Source organism: Polypterus senegalus, chromosome 2 (assembly GCF_016835505.1).
Source record: "Polypterus senegalus isolate Bchr_013 chromosome 2, ASM1683550v1, whole genome shotgun sequence".
NCBI lineage: Eukaryota > Metazoa > Chordata > Cladistia > Polypteriformes > Polypteridae > Polypterus > Polypterus senegalus.
This window is the reverse complement of record NC_053155.1, coordinates 164084363-164108938: the sequence shown is the minus strand read 5'-3', so window position 1 is coordinate 164108938 and position 24576 is coordinate 164084363. Positions and strand designations below refer to the sequence as shown.

The 24576-nt window shown below is 39.9% G+C and overlaps 1 protein-coding gene across 1 annotated transcript in view; it reads right to left on the bottom strand.

Annotated features, from left to right (window-relative positions):
* Positions 1-24576, bottom strand: part of paxbp1 (PAX3 and PAX7 binding protein 1) — a 256815-nt gene that overhangs the window by 38885 nt on the left and 193354 nt on the right. The window contains exons 12-14 of the mRNA XM_039744927.1: positions 19143-19290; positions 8941-9062; positions 41-117 (exon numbers count right to left, since the gene is read on the bottom strand). Of these exons, the coding sequence (XP_039600861.1) occupies positions 41-117; positions 8941-9062; positions 19143-19290 (347 nt within the window). The remainder of the gene's footprint in view (positions 1-40; positions 118-8940; positions 9063-19142; positions 19291-24576) is intronic.

The following is a 24576-nucleotide window of genomic DNA, read 5'->3' as shown; positions in this document are numbered from 1 at the left end:
TTTGTGTGAAATGATTAAGAAAACAATTTTAAAAACTCACTGCTTGGGATATAAAGGCATGAAAATATCATCATCCAAGGTTCTTCGTGTCCGCATCACAATTGTTTTTAACAGCTCCTATTAAAAAAATATAATTAAAAAATTAAAAAAAGAAATTTGTGTATAGAGGGTTTGGAAACTATTCAGGCCCACTTCACTCTCTACAGATGTTGTGTTGAACATTTAATTTTATATGGAAAAACTTGCAATTTTTTTTTTCAATCTATACTCAATAACCCATAAAGACAAATTTAAAATGTTTTTATTAATTTATTAAAAATCAAAAATTGAAATCTCTCATTTATATGAGTATTAAGATCCTTTGTTGTGGCACTCCAAATTGTCGTCGGGTGCATCCTGTTTGCTTTAATTATCCTTGAGAAGTGTCTAGAACCTGACTGGAGTCTACCTGCGGGAAAATGAATCGGCAAGACAAAGTTTAGAAAGGCACATGTTTGTGTATACAAGGTCCCGCAAATCACGCTGCAAGTCGAAGGAAATTTCTGTAGACATTCATGATACAGTTGTGGTTAGGTATAGGTTGGAGCAAAAGTATAAAACATATCTAAAGCTATGAGTGTTCACAGTGGCTCCAGAAAGCCTTAAATAGATTAATTCTGCTACCACTAGAACTCCTCCTTAAGTTGGCTATCTGGCCAAACTAAGTAATTGGGTAAGAAGGTTCTTAGTAGGAGAAGTGGCCAAAAGCCTAATGGTAACTTTAACAGACCTTCAGAAACCCTCTACAGAGAGAACCTGTTAGAAGGACGACCATCTCAGCAGCACTCAATCATTCAGGTGTTTATGATAGAGTGGCTAGATAGAAGCTACTCTTGCGTAAGAGGCATACTGCCATCCTGCCTAGAGTTTACCAAATGGAATTTAAAGAACTCTTGGCACATGGAGATATATTCTCTGGTCTGATGAGACAAAAATGTAACTATTTAGACAGACCTCCAAGCATTAATGTCTACCGATGATCAGGCACTGCACATCACCTGCCTAATACAATCTCTACGATGAAAGGTGGTGGCAGCATTACCATGAAATTGGGGTGGGGGGTGGGTTTGGTCAGCGACAGGGAAAATTTGTCATAATTGAAGGAAGGTCTCCAAAAGAAGCACTCTATAGGAAAAGACAGGTTTTGCAGTAACAATTTAACTTCTTGACTACTAAAGAAACATAACTTTCTGAACATACATGACTTTGGGGTTAGATATACATTAGAATATATGTTTGGTTCAAACCTGAGCTAAAGGTTAAAAAAAAAAATCTACATACAGTTTGAAAGCATCATTCTGGACAAAACTGCCCTTTAAACAAGACTTCTTAAGTGAGGTTTGTTCTCTTCTTGGGCTTATTTTTGTCACTGGACAGACCCTACGCAGGTATAAGGATACTTCCAGGCTTTTAGCGCAGTGCCATAATTACAGTTTGTACCAGGCAGAGAAGCCCAAGGGTCACCTGAATATGATTTCAAGTTGCAAAGAGAAAAACAAAGGATAATGACTGAAGAATTTTGTCTTAGATCCAACACTGCATATTCTGGACAGTCAAGCAATGAATGTTGAACTGTTAACTGATCATCAGTTTGCTGCCAGTCACATCATGAGACCAGACAATCTGCTTATCAGACATGGGAGGCCCAAACAGATGCCCCTGTATAAACTGCACCTTTGGAAGTTGTATTCTAAATGGACTTTAGCCAAAAACTCAGTACATGAAGCCATGGTGAATAACCTTTGGCATAAAATAAATTGATAAATCATTCAATGACTCAGGAAGGATGGATGGGTGGGACATCACCAGGTCTGTCTCAGTAAGAGTAGGGAAGTTCTGATCTCAGTTGGAGATATCTAAATATGAAAGGAAGAAATAGTGCCAAAGGATGACTGTGTTCATTGCAGTGATTGGAAAGATTAATGGATAGATCTTTTGGTTCAAAATTGTCTGACTGATACAGATAGGGTTCTGAGACTGGCAAAATGGTGTGTTGGTCACCTTTATTAAAATGGGATGAGACAGTGTGCTGAAAATACTGTGAGATCTTAGAATTAATAAGAACTTTAATTTAGGATTATAGAAGTAATTTTCTTAAGTCTTATCTCTGTCATTCAGTTATGTTTGAATCTTACTTGGAAAGCTTCATAAACTATAACAAGAAAGTTATGCAACATATTCAATATTAGATTTACTAAATTAAAAGAGATAAGTCAGAGATAAGATAATATGATATGGTGTCACCAATAATTATGTATGCATATTGATGACATATTTAACTCTTTTTGCTATTCTAATTATTTAAAAACAAATATTTTACATTTGGTTCCACTGGTAAATCTAAAGATAAAGCATTTTTTTTTAATAATGTTAAAAAAAGGTTGGGGAATACGTGCTGAAATATCTTGACAATTCACTATTCAATATGTTTTCCAGGTTTTTAAGGATTATGGACTGCCTTCTCTTCAATTTAGACTAATTTTCAGTTAAACTAATGTGACTGAGTTATCAATTAAGAACAGAGCTTGTTTTCAGAGAACAATTATTTTGATGTATGCTTATTTCACTATCATGCTGAAACAACCATCAGGTTTATGAAAAAAATATGACTTCCCTAGAATATCAGTGCTTACTATAGATGACAATGTCATTTTTGTAAATAATAAGGAAAAGTAATGAAAAATGGCAGCAAAAGAACCACATAGCAATAATGAAAAAAACCCACCATTCCCCATGAAGAGATATGACATTCTTTTTTCCATGGATTTATTATTCTGATAGCAAAAATACAGAAACTGACAATGCCCAGACTGGTTAATTGTGAACCCATGTAATCAAAGCACACTAATCCAATCAAAGTACCAATGCAAATTGTCATTAATGGCTTCTAAAAGAGCATTTCTAGAAAAGAATATTCAGAAAAACAGTGTGAGGTGTAGTATTCTGTATGAGAGCGAGATGTCACTGATGAAGGTGGAACAGAAATGAGAATGACCAGGTTGATGTGTGAAGTGACAGAGTGATGAATACTAATTTAAGAGCAGGTGCAGAGGTGATAGATGTGTTGAGAAGAAACACTAAAGTGATTCAGGCACGTGGAACAAAAGACAGAAGATGACTGGGTGAAAAGCTGCACTGTGATGGAAGCAGACTGGATGAGGCCCAGGAGAATGCTGAAGACAATATGACTGGAGGTGGTGAAGGAACATATGAGAAGAAAAGGTCTTACTCCAAAGGATGTTAAAGACTGCAAAGGCTTGAGGAAATCATGAGGGTGGGTGGGTGTGTTGGTGTTAGGCTCAACGGAATACAGCCAACTTGGGTAAACTAGAAAAATTGCCACTAAACTGTTGATAATGAAAATGGTGGAGATTACATTGTAATTAAAAGCTTGCATTTGGTAATCGCTGCAAAGAGTCTATTGGGATGCACTGAATAACTTGTTAAGCAAGTTAGGTGACTCCTAGTTAGAACCAGACACTGCTCTTCTCCAATTGTTACCAATGTCATTTAATTATTTTTCCCTTATTGCCATTTTCCTTATTGTTACTAAGAATTAATACAGAATTATTTTTCTTACTTTACTTGCTGAGCACTGTTTAAAGGATTTAAAATTTACTGATTACTTCCCTGATAGTGCCAAGTAATTCATTACCTTTATTAACTAATTTGTAAAAACTACACCTATTTTTCAATTTTGTATCTATAAATCTAGTAGTGTCTCCCAACCTCGGTCCTGGGGGACCCCTGTGGCTGCAGGCTTTTTGTTCCAACCAGATTCCTAATCAGTGGCAACACCTGATAGCACTGATCTTATTTCTACATTCAGAAAAGCACAGCAGCATAATTTTTACATTTATACGACATTTAGAAGTATTTTCTCTTTTGTTGATTTTACTATATTTTGCCCTTTCTCTGTGCAGTTTTTCCTCTTCGTTGTATCTTATTAATGACAATTTAAAACGAGCAGAGCAGACATGCTGGCAAACAACACTGAATAATCAAAGGCTGCAACTACTTTAGCATCAGACCCACTAATTAGTAAATAATCGATTAATTAAACAATTAGAAGACCTTGAAAAGTAGAATGAAAATCAAGATGAAAATACTGTTAAAAAGAAAAAACATACATTATTCCCATATAACTGCTTGGTACATTTTTATATATATATATATTAAAGTTTTCTAATTTCTATATTGTTTCTAAAACACAGAACTTGGGAAATATCAATTCACTTAAGTAGCCCAGGGTTTCAATTAAAAGCAGAAGCTGGTTAGAACAAAAACCTGCAGCCACAGGGGTCCCAGGACCAAGGTTGGGAAACACTGATCTAGTATGTTGATAGATGTCAAGAAAAAAAGTTACGCTTTAATTTGTTTCCAATTAAAATATTTTTTACAAATTAGTATTGGAAAAATACTAAATGTATTTGAATTAGCAAAATCCACATCAGATTTGAATGACTAGATTTTCTTTAAAAACAGAGAATCCAATAATTTAAAAACAAGTTTTTATATAAAAAAGCAGTATTTATCAGTAAAAATAATTTTATTTACATAAGTTTATAATTTAAGTTATTCTAATAAAGTGCACTTCAATTTATTTAAAATAAAGCTCATTGTTAATAGTATATAGCACAAAACAGCATCACATTACTGCCATCTTTTTAGAACTGAACAATTTACTGTAGATCACATTTTGCTTCTAGTCCCAAGGTTATCTGCCTTTGTCTAACCATACCTTGATCAAATCAAATAAAGGTGAATTTATTTTCCATCTCTTTAATGAATTGTAAATTGTAATCTGGTAAAGTTTGTTTTCCTGCATTTTTCAATTTTAAGTATTTTTTCAGACATTTGAAAAAATAGTGTCAGCCGAGTGCTATATAAAAACAAATATTCTGTGGGTTAAATATTCTAATTTTAATATTGTCTAGTGATACAACATTAGTACTAACTTTCTGTGTTCCCACAAATCACTTAGTGGTATCAGTCTTAGAATACGTTTTTAAGGTTAAACCTTTTCTTTGCTCAAACTACATGAAACCAATAAGGAGAATCCTTACTGCAAAATCAAAATGACCAGATAATACATGTAATTTTTATAACCTCTTTCCCATGCTCAAAGAGCTTCACAAATATCCAAAAGGATAAAATAGAATAAAAGTACAGAAAAAGATCAAAGTGAAAGCACAGGATACAAAATGCTATCAAATATTAAACACCTAACAAAACAAATATAGCAGACACAAAGTTCTGGATTAGAATAAGAAACCATAAACAGAATAAAAAATACAAAATGAAAACCATGAACAAACAACAATTTCTGACACAACATGCAAGTCTAACCATCTGGATAAACAGGGTGAATAGTTAAGAATGCCACTAAGGTAAAAGCCATTCTGAACATATGTTCTTTAAGTGGCCTTTTAAAAAGAAGAATTCTATGAGAAGACCGAATTATGTTATGAAAGTCAGGCCAAAACAGAGTTGAAGACTCTAACAGTAGGTTTGATTGGGGCAAGACAAGAATACCAGCATCAGTTTATCAGAGTAGGTAAGCAGGACTATACTGCTGCAAGAGGCCACTTAAAGATTAAATGTTGTCAGCAGACTTTTGCATTTAGCTTTTTAAAATAAAGGGAGCCCCCAAAGGTGGAACAGAACAGGCACTACATGCTCACTACTGAGGGTCTGAGTGAGGACTCTTGTAGCAAAGTTATAAACCAGCTGCATCAGAGATAATTACTTTTATCAGTGATTTTCACTGGTAGAATTCATGAAATAATCTTAGTTGAGTTAGAGGACGTCATGGGACACTCCTCTGACCGCCACTAGTGTAGTCTGACATATCCAGCAGCTCAGTCAGATCGGTCTATGACTTGTCCCAACAAAAATTAAACAGATTTGTATTGCCATGAAAAAAGTAAAAAAGGACCGACATTGAAGCTGAACTCTCAGTTCCTGTAAAGCATTTGTACAGCACAAGCTCTGTCAGACAGCATGTAATTGGCTGACAGAAAAAGGCACTGCCTAGTGATATTTTTTAATTGTGAAAAAAACGCTGCCGGAAAGTTATTATGGAGTCATATGGAGTCAGACGGAGCACCTCTTGGAGGAGATTGAGGGCAATTTCCATGATTAGCATTCAACTTTGCCACAATCCTCTTTTTCATGACAGCTTTCATAGTAGCATCCTACATGCCTATATGTGTCTGATTGGCAGACTGCAGAAGACACAGATGTTCTGAAACCAGTGGTCATAGCTGTTTTAGTACCAGCCTCTCAAAGGTCTTCATGAAGTAAAAGTAACTGGTCTGGAGTCCTTGGGATCACCTGGCTGGCACATGTTTTTAGCACCCTGGGGCTGATTCCATCCAGCACTGAAGCCTTCTTTATGGAGAGTTTATCCAGCTCTCTCCTCACTTGATCAGTGGGGACACAGTTCAAGAAGTGTTGGGGATGGGGGTGTTAGGGGGCTGCAGACCAGCGGTGTGATGTCTTTGAAGGGGAAGATCAGGAAAGGCACAGATGGCAGCTGGAATTATGAAACCTCCTTAGTTTGCACAGGCAGTGTTGGGGGAGGGCTGTACTGACAAGAGTGAATCAAACCTGTTGAAGAAATGGATCACTTTATTAGTTCAGTTCTTGTTACATTCTTCTTCACGTTTTACAGCCTGATACAGACAGTGATAATCTGCATCCCATTCTCCTCAACACACTTTGTGCTGTTTTGTTGTTCCTTGAGCTCAAGATTTGTTTCTGTAGTGGGTTTTTCCCTCACAGAGCTGCTTCTTCAGTTCTGACTGCAGCTGCTTGATTACATCCATATTTCCAGACCTGAGGGCTCTATTCTTAATACTCAGTAGGGCTTTCAAGTCATTCGTGGTCTGTGGCTTGTTGTTTGGAAAACAACACACTCTCTCTGTGGGGACTGTGTTACCCACACAAAACTTGATGTAGTCTGTGATACACTGGCTTAGCCCCTCAATGTCCAATGTCCATGTCATGTAACTCATAATACATCATATTGGCGGCATAGCATATGCCAGTCAGTGTTCTTAAAGGCATCCTTCACAGCCTCCATTGTCTATTCCTGCATGGCCCTGGTGGTGGATGGCAGCCACTGGACAATGGGTTTATATGCAGGTATGAGCTCTAACATATTATGATCCAATCGGCCTAAAGGTGGCAAAGCAAAAAAATGATGAGGGTGGTGAAAAATTAAAGTCCCAAGAAATTGAAATGACAGCACAGGGAAGGTCAGTCGTAAATTCGTAAATTTGCTTATTATAGAATATACTGTACAGTGTCTGTTGCAATTGAGGTGTTTGCAAAAAAAAGGGATGTCAGCACTTTTAGCACAAGGGCATATGAAAAGTCTCTTGGCATATAATAAGGTCACAAATCCACCAGGAGCAGTTCAACATTCAGGTTGCACAGCTGTGCTTAATTGTAATGTCCACCTCCCTTCTTGCCATATTAGCACCTGCTTCTGTCAGCCTGAATAATTTTAAATCCATCCAATGCAACAGGTGGTGTTTCAGCACTAAGGCACATCTCTGTAAAATACATGAGACTGCTGAGTTTTTATTTCTTTTGGTTAATGTCTGGCATTGAGAGCTCATCCATTTGTCCAAGATTTACATTGCCCATGATAGAAGGAGGCAGGTACAGTCAGTCAGCACCTTCTTCTCTTGTTGTGGGCTCCTGTTCTTCTTCCTTGGCATCTACACAGTAGCTTAGATGGCAGCTTGGTGAACAGCTCTATTGCTCTGGGAGACAAAGGGTGCAGGTCCATCAACTAGTGTTGTGTGTAAGTGAGTGCGAGTCCTCCCTCACATTTTCGATTATCCATGTTATCCGGGGGGTGGGGGGGGAACAAACAAAAAACACCAAACAATAATGAAGACAAACAAACACAGGAGTTGCTGCTCCTGAAGAGAGAGAGAGAGAGAGAGAGGTTGGGAGCATGCACTGATAGCGCATTGCTGCATCCACCACACGATGGACCACCTGAATTGGAACCCAAGTACAGCACAGGACACCTTAACACCACTCTATAACAGAGTGAAGGTTTTTTTTTTTTTGTTTTTTTTGTTTTTATGGTGCCGCCGCCAACCATGTTTTCCCTGTAAGCTGGAAGACCTGCTTGTACAACTGGATGCAGATTAACATCATACCCAGGTTAAGGGCCTTGCTCAAGGGCCTAATGGAGTAGAGTCTCTTTTGGTGTTTACAGGATTCAAACTGACATCTGTCTGATTGCCAGGGCAAATCCTTAGCCTCAGAGGAGCCACCACTGAGCTCTTGAAGGCAGTCATGTAATGTGCCACTGGCTTTATAACAGATATCTGCTATTAGAGAATTATAGTAGTCTCCATAGGAAAACGAGTGAAGGAATATGTTGTAGATTTGTAAGAAAGAAATAATGTCTCACTGTGACCTCCAATTTAGTAATTTTGGTGTGTCGTCCACTCTCTCACTAAAGAACGGCTTTTATAATAAGTCAAATTTCCCACGGGCATAAATAACGTTCTACTGTATCTAAACTCTCTTAATTATCATTATATAGGTTTGTACAAGAAACCGGGGCATCAAATATTATGCCAAGATTCTTTGCGGAAGACAAAGGTGTAATGAGATTATCACCACCAGTGAATAAAAAGTGGTTTAAATTCTTAAACTGAACTTTAATGCTAAATTGCATGAATTCTGTTTTCTATTGCAAGTTAATCTAAAAATGTTGTACTCCACCAAGCATTTATTTTCTTCAAAACAAGCTATAAGATGAAAAATCTCTGAAGATTATCAACTTTTAACAAAGAAACAGATTTGAGAATATTCTGCACAAAAGTGATAACTTAGCTCAAGGAACGGGTAATGGATTGCATATATTACCTGTGTGCTTTTGTTTTCACCATTTAGAACTGATGGATAGCCATTAATTAATTTCTGCACAAAAGATACCAGCCGTGCACTTTGACTAGTTGACATGGGATCCCATACTTCATCAATTAAAACTAAAAGATAAGACAGAATTAATTATTAATATAACAGTGCAGCTGCTGAGCAAATTTATAAAATTTATTCATAATTAAAAAAAATGAAATCAACAAAAATTTGACTTGGTGGTATAAGTTAATTTATAAAAGTAAAGAATTACTAACTACATATAAATGTAATATCTATATCTATATCTATACTTATCTACATCTATCTATCTACTGCTCAAAAAAATTAAATGAACACTTTTTAATCAGAGTATAGCACCAGGTCAATGAAACTTCTGGAATATCGATTATTTCAGTTAAGTAGCAGGGGGGTCTGTTAATCAGTTTCAGCTGCTTTGGTATTAATGAAATTAACAACAACAAGTGCACTAGAGAGGCAACAAAGAGATGACCCCCAAAACAGGAATTTAATAGGTGTAGGCCACTGACACTTTTCCCTCCTTATCTTTACTGTTTTTTTTTTTTCCCACTTTTTGCATTTGGCTATGGTCAGTGTCACTACTGGTAGCATGGGGTGATACCTGGACCCTACAGAGGTTGCACGGGTATTCCAACTTTTCCAGGACGGCACATCAATATGGGCCAGTGCCAGAAGGTTTGCTATTTTTATCAGCACAGTCTCAAGGGCATGGAGGAGATTCCAGGAGACAGGCAGCTACTCGAGGAGCGGTGGACAGGGCCTTAAAAGGTCCTTACCCCATCAGCAGGACTGGTATCTGCTCCGTGTGGCAAGGAGGAACAGGATGAGCACTGCCAGAGCCGTACAAAATGGCCTCCAGGAGGACACTGGTGTGAATTTCTCTGATGAAACAATCAGGGCCTGACGTCCTGTATTGGGCCCTGTGCGCACTGCCCAGCACCGTGGAGCTCGATTGGCATTTGTCACAGAATACCAGAATTGGCATTTCCACCACTGGCGCGCTGTGCTTTTTACAGACAAGAGCAGGTTCACCACGAGCACAGTGAAGGACACACTGACCTTTACAGGCTACACAACTGCACCTTGACTGCCATTAGGTATCGAGATGAAACCCTTGGACCCACTGTCAGACCCTATGCTGGTGCAGTGGATACTGGGTTCGTCCTGGTGCATGACAATGCCCAGCCTCATGTGGTGAGAGTATGCAGGCAGTTCTTGGAAGACGAAGGAATTGATACCATTGACTGGCCCCCACGCTTGCCTGACCTAAATCCAATAGAACACACACCTCTGGGGCATTATGTTTCGGTACATCCGACGATACCAGGTTACACCAAAGACTGTCCAAGAGCTCAGTGATTCCCTGGTCCAGATCTGGGAGGAGATCTCCCCAGGACACCACCCATCGTCTCATGAGGAGCATGCTCAGACATTGTATGGCCCCCACGTGCTTGTATGCATGCCTGACAAACTACTGAATATGATTCTGAGTTGCTGCAATGAAATTTAGGCAAGATGGACTAGTCTGCCGCAACATTTTTTCACTTTAGATTTTCAAGGTGTCTTTGAATTCAGCCCTCCGTAAGTTGATCATCTTCTTCTTTTGACTATTCCTGTTAGGGGTTACCACAGCGGATTACCTTTTTCCATATCTTCCTGTCCTCTGCATCTTGCTCTGTTATACCCATCACCTGCATGTCCTATGTCACCCCATCCATAAAGCTTCTCTTTTCTTCTTGCCTGGCAGCTCTATCTTTAACATCCTTTTCCCAATATACCCTTGTCCAAAACAATGCAATTCCCTTCTCTGACTTTGTCTTCCAACGTTCGCCAACCCTCTAATGTACCCGTTTCTAATCCTGTCCATCCTCGTCACACCCAATGCAAATCTTAGCATCTTTAACTATGCCATCTCCAGGATAGTCTCCTGTTTTCTGGTCAGAGCCACCGTTTATAACCCATATAACAGAGCTGGTCTCACTACTGTCCTATAGACCTTCCCTTTCATTCTTGCTGATACCTGTCGGTCACAAATCACTCCTGACGCCCTTCTCCATCCATTCCACCCTGACTACATTCTCTTTTAACCTCCCTTCCATAATCCTCATTACTCTGTACTGTTGATCCCAAGTATTTGAACTTATCCACTTTTGGCAACTCTACTCCCTGCATCATCACCATTCCACTGACCTTCCTCTCATTCACACACATATATTCTCTGGTTCCTACTGGCCTTAATTTCTCTCCTCTCTAGAGCATATCTCCAGGGTCTCCTCAACCTGCTCTAAACTCTCGCTATATATCACAATGTAATCAGCAAACATCATAGTACAAGGGGACTCCTGTCTAATCTCATCTGTGAACCTTTCCATCACCACTGCAAATAAGGACTCAGACCTGACCCCTTATATAATCCAACCTCTATGTTGAATGCATCTCTCACTCCTACTGCAGACCTTACCACTGTCATACTTACCTCATACATATCCTGTACCACTCTTACATACTTCTCTGCCACTCCAGATTTCCTCATACAATACCACAACTCCTCACGAGGGACCCTGTCATATGCTTTCTCCAGGTCCATAAAGACACAATGCAACACCTTCTGGCTTTCTCTATACTTCTCCATCAACACCCTCAGAGCAAACACTGCATTTGTAGTGCTCTTTCCAGGCATGAAACCATACTGCTGCTCACTAATCACCACCTCCCTTCTTAACCTAGCTTTCACTACTCTTCCCCATATTTTCATGCTGTGGCTCATCAAATGTATCTCCCTGTAGTTACTACAGCTCTGCATGTCCCCCTTATTCTTAAAAATCAGTCCGAGTACACTTCTCCACTCCACAGGCATCCTGTCACTTTCCAAGATTCCATTAAACAATCTGGTCAAAAACTCCACTGCCATCTCTCCTAAACACCTCCATGCTTCCATAGGTATGTCATCTGTACCAATGGCCTTTCCATTCTTCATCCAGTTCATAGCTGTCCTTACTTCCTCCTTGCTGATTCACTATCAGCAGATCATCCAACCTTCTCTCTCTCATTCATCAGCCTCTCAAAATACTCGTTTCCATCTTCTCAACATACACTCCTCACTTGTGAGTATGTTTCCATCTTTATCCTTTATCACCCTAACCTGCTGCAAAACTTTCCCATCTCGGTCCCACTGACTAGCCAATTGGTACAGGTCCTTTTCTCCCTCCTTAGTGTCCAACCTCTCATATAACTCATCATACTACTTTTCTTTAGTTTTCGCCACCTCTCTCTACACCTTGTACCTTATCTCCTTGTACTCGTCTACTTTCTGCATCTCTCCGACTATCCTACTTCTTCCTCTTCCTCTGTATACTTTCCTATACTTCATTATTCTACCACCAGGTTTCCTTTTCCTCCTTCTTCTGTCCAGATGTCACGCCAAGCACCCTTCTTGTTGTCACCCTTACTACATCTGCTGTAGTTGCCCAGCTGTCTGGTAACTCTTCATTGCCTGTCTTGCTTCCTCCCTAAACTCAACCTTGCAGTATTCCTTTTTCAACTTCCACCATTTGATTCTTGGCTCGGATTATTCAGATTTAGGTTCCCATAGGTGAAGAGCAAAAAATGTAAAAACTAAAGGTAATTATTCTAACCTAGCCTACTCTGACCTGTGTTGTAGATATGGGAGTTTGCTATGTTTGCCATGAAAAATGGCTGTTACACCTTTGTTTTGCCAGGCAAAGCTTAAATGCAGTTTAACACAGCAATATGTTTTGAAACAAAACTGTAAAATTAAAGTGGTCCAAAGAAATTTTACCATTATGAGTGTTTATATGAAGGGGCCAGGATAGGTGCATGCTAAATTTGCCAGTAAATTTGACTGCTATACTGGTATTGAGCTGAACAAAATTCAACTGCAAAAAGCAGTGGCCCAATCCTGAGTCCACCAAACCAGACCCCCTCAATGCCCTGGCTGTGCGTAGAAATTCTGTCCATAAAAGTTAGGAACAGAATCAGTGACATAGGGCAGCCCTGGCAGAGTCCAACTTTCACTGAAAACGGGTTCGACTTACTGCCAGCAATGCGGACCAAGCTCTGACACTGGCTGTACAGGGACCAAACAGCTCTTCAGGGGCACCCCCCACAGGATTCCCCGAGGGATACAGTCGAGCGCCTTTTCCAAGTCCACAAAACACATGTAGACTGGTTGGGCAAACTCCCATGTACCCTCCTGGACCCTGCTAAGGGTGTAGAGCTGGTCCACTGTTATGCGACCAGGACAAAAACCACACTGTTCTTCCTGAATCCAAGGTTCGACTATCTGATGGACCCTCTTCTCCAGGGTCCCCGAATAGACTTTTCCAGGGAAGCTGAAGAGTGTGATCCCTCTGAACTTGGAGCACACCCTCCGGTCCCCCTTCTTAAAGAGGGGGACGACCACCACCCCCGTCTGCCAATCCAGAGGCACCGTCCCCGATGTCCATGCAATGTTGCAGAGGCATGTCAATCAGGATAGTCCTACAACATCCAGAGACTTGAGAAACTCCGGGCGTATCTCCTTGCCACCAAAGAGTTTTTTGACCACCTTGGTGACCTCAGTCCCAGAGATGGGGGAACCCAGCTCTGAGTCCCCGGTCTCTGCTTCCTCATTGGAAGGCATGTTAGTGGGATTTAGGTGGTCTTTGAAGTACTCCCCTCACCAACCCACAATGCCAAGAGTCGAGGTCAGCAGCACATCATCCCCACCAAATACAGTGTTGACACTGCACTGCTTCTTCCTCCTGTGACACCGGATGGTGTACCAGAATCTCCTCAAAGCCGTCCGAAAGTCGTTCTCCATGGCCTCCCCAAACTCCTCCCACGCCCGAGATTTTGTCTCAGCAACCACCAAAGCCGCATTCCGCTTGGCCTGCCAGTACCTATCAGCTGCCTCCAGAGCCCCACAGGACAAAAGGGTTGCGTAGGACTCCTTCAGCTTGAAGGCATCCCTCACCACCAGTCTCTACCAACAGGTTCGGGAATTGCCGCCACGACAGGCACCGACCACTTTACGGCCACAGCTCTGGTCAGCCACCTCAACAATAGAGGCACGGAACATGGCCCATTCGGACTCAATGTCCCCCACCTCCCTCGGGACGTGGTTGAAGTTCTGCCAGAGGTGGGAGTTTAAGCTATTTCTGACAGGGGACTGACGTTCCCAGCAGACCCTCACAACACGTTTGGGCCTACCAGGCCTGACCGGCATCCTCCCCCACCATTGAAGCCTACTCACCACCGGGTGGTTATCAGCTGACAGCTCCACCCATCTCTTCACCCAAGTTTCCAAGACATGTGGCCGCAGGTCCAACGAAACAACCACAAAGTCGATCATCAAACTGAGGCCTAGGGTGACCTGGTTCCAAGTGCACATATGAACACCCCTATGTTTGAACATGGTGTTCCATATAGACAATCCGTGACGAGCACAGAAGTCCAATAACAAAACACCGCTCAGGTTCAGATCTGGGGGGGTGGGGGGCATTCCTCCCAATCACGCCCTTCCAGGTCTCACTGTCATTGCCTACGTGAGCATTGAAGTCTCGCAGCAGTACGAGGGAGTCCCCAGAAGGTATGCCCTCTAGCACCCCCTCCAGGGACTCCAAAAAGGGTGTGTACTCCAAACTGCTGTTTGGTGCATATGCACAAACAGGTAGGACCTGTCCCCCTACCCGAAGGCGGAGGGACGCTACCCTCTCGTTAATCGGGGTAAACCACAATGAACAGGCTCCAAGTCAGGGGGCAATAAGTATGCCCACACCCACTCGGCACCTCTCACCGGGGGCAACTCCAGAGTGGTAGAGAGTCCAGCCCCTCTCAAGGAGATTGGTTCCAAAGTCCAAGCTGTATGTCAAGGTGAGTCTGACAATATCTAGCTGGAACCTCTCGTACAGGCTCAGGCTCCTTCCCCTTCAGATAGGTGACATTCCACGTCCCAAGAGCCAGCTTCTGTAGCTGAGGATCGGACCACCAAAGTCCCCGCTTTCGGCTGCCACCCAACTCATACTGCACCCGACCTCCATGGCCCCTCCCATAGATAGTGAGCCCATGGGAAGGGGGACCCACATTGCCTCTTTGGGCTGTGCCCGGTCGAGCCCCATGGGTGCTGGCCCAACCACCAAGTGCTCGCCATCGAGTCCCACCCCCAGGCCTGGCTCCAGAGACTAGATGATGTGGTCCCATTTGCTTCAGCTCTCTCTGGATCGGTTCACAGCTAAGTGTGAAGCGGCTGGGATGGGAATCAGCATCTCCAAATCTGAGACCATAGTCCTCAGCCAGAAAAGGGTGGAGTGCCCTCTCAGGGTTGGGAGTGAGATCCTGCCCCAAGTGGAGGAGATCAAGTATCTCGGGGTCTTGTTCCAGAGTGAGGGAAGAATGGAGGGTAAGATCGACAGGCGGATTGGTGCGGCGTCCACAATGATGCTGGCTCTGCATCGGTCTGTTGTGGTGAAAAAGGAGCTGAGCCGTAAGACAAAGTTCTCAAATTACCAGTCGATCTACGTTCCTACCCTCACCTATGGTCATGAGCTATGGGTAGTGACCGAAAGAACAAGATCGCGAATACAAACGGCTGAAATGAGTTTCCTCAGCAGGGTGTCTGGGCTTTCCCTTAAAGATAGGTTGAGAAGCTCAGTCATTCGGGAGGGGCTCAGAGTAGAGCCGCTACTCCTCCGCATTGAAAGGAGTCAGATGAGGTGGCTCGGGTATCTGATCAGAATGCCTCCTGGTGAGGTGTTCCGGGCACGTCTAACCGGGAGGAGGCCGCGGGGAAAACCCAGGAAAAGCTGGAGGGACTGTGTCTCCCGGCTGGCCTGGGAATGCCTCGGGATTCCCCCAGAAGAGCTAGAAGAAGTGGCCGGGGATAGGGAAGTCTGGGCATCGCTGCTGCCCCCGCAACCCGATCTCGGATAAGCGGAAGAGGATGGATGAAATTCAACTGAATTTAACAACAGAATCTCCCTTGTCACAAAAAAATTAAAATAAAGTGAACCTAAGTGACTTATCTCCTTGGAGCACATATTAAATATCACAGTCCACTGATGTATATATATGATGTATATGTACCAAGTCTGACAGAAAATTTGATTAGTGTACCTGTATTGAGATAGGTAAAATTCACAAGCAATCAAAATGTGGAATATTAATTGCTCCAGTCCATTGTGCAAAAAAAGAAGTGGCAAATCTATTTCTGTGAATTACTATCAACAGCAGAGAGAAATCAGGCAAAATGACACCTTTTACTGGCTAACTAAAAAGATTACAATATGCAAGATTTCAAGGCAACTCAGGCCCCTTCTTCAGGGAAGAGGCATACTGTAATTTTAAGGTGTCATTTTGCTCGACTTCTCACTACATTCATAATGGCTAACACAGTACAAACAACACCCTAGTACTATCAACAATAGTGAGAATGAGCAGGTGCAAATAGATAGTTAAGTTTAGCTTCATAGTTAATTATAGCACTACAGTTAATGTGGAAAACACACCTATGTACATTATTACATCACAAAACAGTTTATTGATTATGCATATAAATATGACAAAATGTTGTTCAATGCACAGTGGACTAGTGAATATGAGAACAGGTAAATCTTTTACAGATTTTCCATCTCAGATCAGTAATCACCATATTATCAGCAAGCTATTGTTAATTTGCAACTCTCTGAAATTTCATAAACCCTGGACTATATAACAAAGCTGCAACTACAGTGCCAATTTAAAACTACTGGACAATGTGGTCCAAGAGAGACAGTAATGTAAGACAAAAATGACTAATAGACAAAAACCTGTCTAAGAAGCAAATAAAATGTTGTGAATTGGGGCCCGGCTTGCAACGGGTAAAGGGCATCTCAGGAGTGACACAGGGATTAGAAAAAAACAAAAAAAAAAACTACACAATACAAGTCCTCTGTAGAAGATAAAGAGATCAGCACTGGCAAGAACAAAGGACAGCATGGAATATTACAGTCATGTGAAAACATTAGGACACCCTTTGAAAGCATGTGGTTTTTTGTAACATTTTTAATAAATGGTTATTTCATCTCCGTTTCAACAATACAGAGAGATTAAAGTAATCCAACTAAACAAAGAAAACTGAGGAAAAGTCTTTTCAAGATCTTCTGTAAATGTCATTCTACAAAAATGCCTATTCTAACTGAGGAAAAAGATAGGACACCCTTGCCCCTAATAGCGAGTGTTACCTCCTTTGGCTGAAATAACTGCAGTGAGACGGTTCTTGTAGCCATCTACCAGTCTTCGACATCGGTCTGAGGAAATTTTACCCCACTCCTCAATGCAGAACTTTTTCAGCTGTGAGATGTTTGAGGGGTTTCTTGCACGTACAGCCCTTTTCAAGTCACCCCACAGCATCTCAATGGGATTCAAATCTGGACTTTGACTTGGCCATTCCAGGACTCTCCATTTCTTCTTTTCAGCCAATCTTTGGTTGATTTACTAGTATGTTTTGGGTCATTGTCATGTTGCATGGTCCAGTTCCGCTTCAGCTTTAATTTTCTAACTGATGGTCTCACATGTTCTTCAAGCACCTTCTGATACACAGTAGAATTCATCGTGGATTCTATGATGGTGAGCTGACCAGGTCCTGCTGCAGCAAAGCAGCCCCAAACCATGACACTTCCACCTCCATGCTTCACAGTTGGTATGAGGTTCTTTTCTTGGAATGCTGTGTTTGGTTTACGCCAAACATGTCCTCTGCTGTTGTGTCCAAATAATTCAATTTTGGACTCATCTGTCCAAAGAACATTATTCCAGAAGTCCTGGTCTTTGTCAACTTTATCTCTGGCAAATGTCAGTCTGGCCTCGATGTTTCTCTTGGAAAGCAAAGGTTTCCTCCTTGCACACCTCCCATGCAAGTTAAACTTGTACAGTCTCTTTCTGATTGTAGAGGCATGTACTTCTACATCAACAGTAGCCAGAGCCTGCTGTAGTTCTCGAGATGACACTTTAGGGTTTTGGAGACCTCTTTTAGCATCTTGCGGTCTGCTCTTGGGGTGAACTTGCTGGGGCGACCAGTCCTGGGCATGTTGGCAGTTGTTTTGAAAGCCCTCCACTTGTAGACTATCTTCCGGACAGTGGAATGGCTGATTTCAAAATCTTTGAGATCTTTTTAAATCCCTTCCCAGACTCATAGGCTGCTACAATCTTTTTTCTGAAGTCCTCTGACAGCTCTTTTGTTCTCACCATGGTGCTCACTCTCACTTCAACAGTCAGGAGCACACCAAACTAAATGTCTGAGGTTTAAATAGGGCAAGCCTCATTCAACATGCAGAGTAACGATCTACTAATTATGTGCACCTGGTGTGATATACCTGTGTGAGATCTGAGCCAATTTAAGAGGGAATACATGTGAGGGTGTCCTATCTTTTTCCTCAGTTAGAATAGGCATTTTTGTAGAATGACATTTACAGAAGATCTTGAAAAGACTTTTCTTCAGTTTTCTTTGTTTAGTTGGATTACTTTAATCTCTCTGTATTGTTGAAACGGAGATGAAATAACCATTTATTAAAAATGTTACAAAAAACCACATGCTTTCAAAGGGTGTCCTAATGTTTTCACATGACTGTATGACCTGTCAAGCATGGTGCCTTAGGAGGGAATATGTTATGGTCTCAAAGTCAAGAGAGAGACATAACATATGCATAAATGTGTGCTGTTTCCACAGGATTCTAGAGAACAAGCAATGTATAAGGAGCCCAACTATGAAGAGTGAAAAACACTAGCTAATATGGTAGCTCATGATCCTAGTTAAAAAGTGAAACTGTGTTGTCCTTTTAAAGAAGAGGGGGAGAGGCAGAAGGTAAAAGTCCCTGCAGACCATGACTCCAAAAGCAATTAAGGGTTTGACAGAGTTATAAGTTAAGAGTGCTTATTGTGCCTGAAGAAGTCTTCTGCACAATCACTTATTTCATTTTGATGCTCTTTCTACGTCATAAAAGCAGACAGGCTCATTGTCCTTTGGTTATGTTCATGTCACTTGACCCCATAACAGTACTCTGCTACCTAAATAGTAAAGCAAAAAGGTCTAATGAAACTTGTAGTAGAACATTCATTTTCCTCTTACTGTATCTGATTTTCTGATAAAAATGTTTAAGGACTATTTGAAACACATTTAATCTTTACAAACCCCTTACCTGCAAGCTTTGGAATGATTACCCTCTCAGCTATTGATGGAAGAAGATGAACATCAACGTCACCTTTTTGTGTCTCTTCCTCTTCATCACAGCCATAAAAAAGCAAAGATTCAAACCAGATCATAGATTCAAAATCAGGACAGTTTGCCTGTTGTAAAGAAAGGAGAACTTTTAAAAGTTTACCATAAATTTCGGTACTCTACTAAATCTAGGTATTCAAAAGCAAATCATTTGAGTGAGCTTTTATGGCTTAAAATATTAAGATACTGCTGATTGTTTTCTAAGAAAAATAAGGAATGAAACAATCAAGTAAACTCATAAGAGAGGCAGAAATAAAGTAGCTTTCAAATTCTATCTAGAACACCTCCTGCCTTTTACTTCAGCAAAAATTTATCAAGAATACCAAGGAGAAAAAAACATTTATATAGTTCTTCAGGTACATCACATCAAAATCTGAAACTGCTATAATAAAAGGTAACATGCGAAGTATAGTACAAAAAAAAAAAATACAGTCCTACATTTTTCAACATAAAAGAGAACCTGCCACTATACTACCACTTTTTGTTTTTTTCTAAAAAGTCATGTATTAGCAAAATGTCCTATAATAAAATGTTATCAAAGGTATCTTTTATAATTAAAATACATTGTAGACCATAGGGGTTAACTGTTCATTTTTTATTAACGAATTGAAATGCGGCAAGCTTATTGTTCAGCAACAATTGAATACAACTTTTACTAATACAAATAAATTCCGTAAAATACTTTTTATCAACTCATAAAACAAACTCTTAAAACATTCACAGTGGTGTCAAAAACTATTTGCCCCCTTCCTGATTTCTTATTCTTTTGCATGTTTGTCACACAAAATGTTTCTGATCATCAAACACATTTAACCATTAGTCAAATATAACACAAGTAAACACAAAATGCAGTTTTTAAATGATGGTTTTTATTATTTAGGGAGAAAAAAAAATTTCAAACCTACATGGCCCTGTGTGAAAAAGTAATTGCCCCCTGAACCTAATAACTGGTTGGGCCACCCTTAGCAGCAATAACTGCAATCAAGCGTTTGCGATAACTTGCAATGAGTCTCTTACAGCGCTCTGGAGGAATTTTTGCCCACTCATCTTTGCAGAATTGTTGTAATTCAGCTTTATTTGAGGGTTTTCTAGCTTGAACCGCCTTTTTAAGGTCATGCCATAGCATCTCAATTGGATTCAGGTCAGGACTTTGACTAGGCCACTCCAAAGTCTTCATTATGTTTTTCTTCAGCCATTCAGAGGTGGATTTGCTGGTGTGTTTTGGGTCACTGTCCTGTTGCAGCACCCAAGATCGCTTCAGCTTGAGTTGACGAACAGATGGCCGGACATTCTCCTTCAGGATTTTTTGGTATACAGTAGAATTCATGGTTCCATCTATCACAGCAAGCATTCCAGGTCCTGAAGCAGCAAAACAACCACAGACCATCACACTACCACCACCATATTTTACTGTTGGTATGATGTTCTTTTTCTGAAATGCTGTGTTCCTTTTATGCCAGATGTAACGGGACATTTGCCTTCCAAAAAGTTCAACTTTTGTTTCATCAGTCCACAAGGTATTTTCCTAAAAGTCTTGGCAATCATTGAGATGTTTCTTAGCAAAATTGAGACGAGCCCTAATGTTCTTTTTGCTTAACAGTGGTTTTGCGTCTTGGAAATCTGCCATGCAGGCCGTTTTGCCCAGTCTCTTTCTTATGGTGCAGTCGTGAACACTGACCTTAATTGAGGCAAGTGAGGCCTGCAGTTCTTTAGACGTTGTCCTGGGGTCTTTTGTGACCTCTTGGATGAGTCATCTCTGCGCTCTTGGGGTAATTTTGGTCGGCCGGCCACTCCTGGGAAGGTTCACCACTGTTCCATGTTTTTGCCATTTGTGGATAATGGCTCTCACTCTGGTTCGCTGGAGTCCCAAAGCTTTAGAAGTGGCCTTATAACCTTACCAGACTGATAGATCTCAATTACTTCTGTTCTCATTTGTTCCTGAATTTCTTTGGATCTTGGCATGATGTCTAGCTTTTGAGGTGCTTTTGGTCTACTTCTCTGTGTCGGGCAGCTCCTATTTAAGTGATTTCTTGGTTGAAACAGATGTGGCAGTAATCAGGCCTGGGGGTGGCTACGGAAATTGAACTCAGGTGTGACACACCACAGTTAGGTTATTTTTAACAAGGGGAAATTACTTTTTCACACAGGGCCATGTAGGTTTGGATTTTTTTTCTCCATAAATAATAAAAACCATCACTTAAAAAACTGCATTTTGTGTTTACTTGTGTTATATTTGATGATCAGAAACATTTTGTGTGACAAACATGCAAAAGAATAAGAAATCAGGAAGGGGGCAAATAGTTTTTGACACCACTGTATATAAAGTAGATATAAATCTGGCATACAGTATGTATATGGCATTTAGAAAGCTGAAAGAAAATTTAAGACTAGTTTTAATTGTGATCCACAAATCAAATATAATGAAACATTCATTAAGACATTTACCTAGAAGTAACAAACCTAATGGGCTTAATAAGTACACAAGTAAACTAGGAATTTCCCAATTGGGTTAATAAAGTTTATCCAATCTAACCTAAAATAACCTAAATTGGTTCTTAAGAATAACATGGTCACTGCTTACTATGCAGTAAGGACAGAATCTTCATTATCAATATGAACAACGTATTTTTATCTGTTCTACTTCTAATTCAAAATGTGAGGAGCTGTTCTAAATAGCAGCTTGTTCACTATTCACAGTCACATAAGGAGTGTCAATTTCCATCAAAAGAAAAAATGAAAAGAACTGAACTTAAACTTTTAATTTCATTCGAAGAAATGATTGTCTGTCGACGTTCTTTTAATTTTAGGTGCCGCAGTGTACAGGCCAGTTTTCTTCCACTCTAAGATTTTTTGAACAACATGTCTGTTTAGCTGTCCTCTCCATGTGTAGAATGACTGGTTAGATTCCGGTTTCACAGCTAATTACTACATTTTCTTCTAAACGTGAAAGTCAATATTAAAATATTTTCTTTTCTAAACTGTACCCAGTTCTGTTTTTTTGCTGGCCATTTTCAAGCAAAAAAAATTATACACACGCTACCTTGAAGCCCATATTAATTTGCCTATGGGAGCACTACAACAACATTACTATAATGCTTAATGCTAAAAGAAGAGAATAAAAAAAACTTTAAATTTATTTTCAAAGTTAACATTACTTGATTGTATAGAATGTTACATGTTTTAAATAAATTCAAGTTAAAAAAAAAAGACTAACAAATGCAATAGCAGTGTTAAATGATACAATACATACTTCAACAAACATCTCAGCATGACATTAATATAACCATTAATAGGGTATAAATAAGAAAATGATGTTAATGTAATTTTAAAGTGCAAAGTCAGAAGCTTACTAAAAATATTTCCAAGAAATGTACAGGTACAGTAATGTAAAAATAGACAGTATGACCAAACAAATAGGCCAATGGTACAACAGTTATAATCACTTCATTAAGTCTCTTTACTGCTCATCATTAATCCATTTAATTGAGAACTTTATGGCTACTAGAACACTTAATTATGGTTATTATGCAAAAGGCTGACTATATTGAGTTTATATACTATATAAAGTTATGTGTAACAATTTCTGTGAATACTGGTGTTTCAGCGTGAAAATATGCTTACTTTTTAGAAATCTGTTAAGATATATAATATGCAATTGACAATATGAATCAATGAATAATCTAAGGATCTAAATATTGTGCACAATATTTATAATATGGTAACTGAATATTTTACTATAAGCTAAATTTCTTTGCAAACATTTCCATGAATTTGACTTGTTCAGATGCTACTGTTCAAGGAGAAGTTTAATGTGCATTTGAACTGAAGAACTGCCTCTTCCTGTCCATCACTGCAGAAGAATGCCGTCAAAAAATGCACAGTATTGTAGGACTAACATATTTCTTGTTGACACTCAATACAGAGCTTTCTGAAAGTAACCATTAATAATACTTTATCAAAAATGTACACATTTTGCATATTTTGACCATACAAATGGATATCAGACATGTGGATTACATGACACAATTTACTTGAGAATTTTTTCTTCTTCTTCCATGGATGTTTTTCACCATCATTTGCCACTGTCCAGCCCTAATCACCTATCAACGTTATTGAGTGTGAATATTCAATACGTAATTTCTCCACGTAAATATGAGATCATTTTTTTTCTGGACAGCACTACATATTACACAGAGTAAGCAACACTTAAAAAATATTTTTGGGTGGAGTGTTCCTTTAAAATTGAAGGTAAAAAACTTTCACAGTAACACTGTGCAGAAAGTGTGAATTAATAACTTTAATTTAGTGCACATGCAGTAAACTGAGCAAGTGTGAGAAAAGCCCACTTTGACATGTTGAGAACTCAACACAGAAAATGGTTAGATGGGGTACATGTAGTAGGAATTGAGGATTTAAAATGAAATCAAACAGACCAGGGTTGAAACATAATTTCAGTTCATCCTGAAACTAATTTTAATGAGAGTTTCTGCTTCTACTACCCTGATTTATTTTGTGAACCTTTAATATTATTTTCAACCTATTTTGATTCTTGTTCATATCTTGCTTTCACAACTTGTCAAATATATTGCTTTGGGTAACCTGACTGTACAAAAGGCACCACACAAAACTTGTATGTAATGTTAAAGTATATGAGAAGACTAGATTTGCATAGCCAACACAGTAGAACAAGCAGCAGTTCCTAAGAAGAAAGTGTAAGTGCATGTAGCCAAAGGTTGGACAGGGTGAGATGTCTAAGTAGCCACAACTGAGTGCATATTTTAAACTAGTAAGGTTCAAGGAGGAGGACATAGACTTTTTAAGGAAATTAATAAATCAGAACCCAGGCATCCACTGATGCTTGCCTTTATGGGGCAGCATCTCAGTAATGATGCACAGGGTAATGGTGATGGCAGAAATAGACAGTGTTCTAAGTTGGAAACAGTGTGAGGGTGTCTGTCTTGCTCCCAGTAAGAATCCATTTTGGAGGAATTTCTTGTGACCTGGAAAAAAGGAAGGTGACATTATCTGGCTTTTACAGTGCTACTATATATTCCTGTTAAACAAACAAAATTAACCTGTGAAAGAAGACTGGACCCGCCAATCTAATGGTAAGAATACCATTCAGAAAAATAAAAAGTACATATTTATTCATACATTCTGATTAAATTTATGGTGCCTTGGCTACAGCTCAAGTTAGCATGTGCATCAGTCAGGTCATATTCGCACTACTAAGTGGCATAGCATCTTTAATAATTCAAACAGATCTGCATACAGTATTAAGTCAATATATATCAATAAATACATGAAACTGAACAATTACTGCAAATACACAAAAACGCAATGCTGGCCTCTAT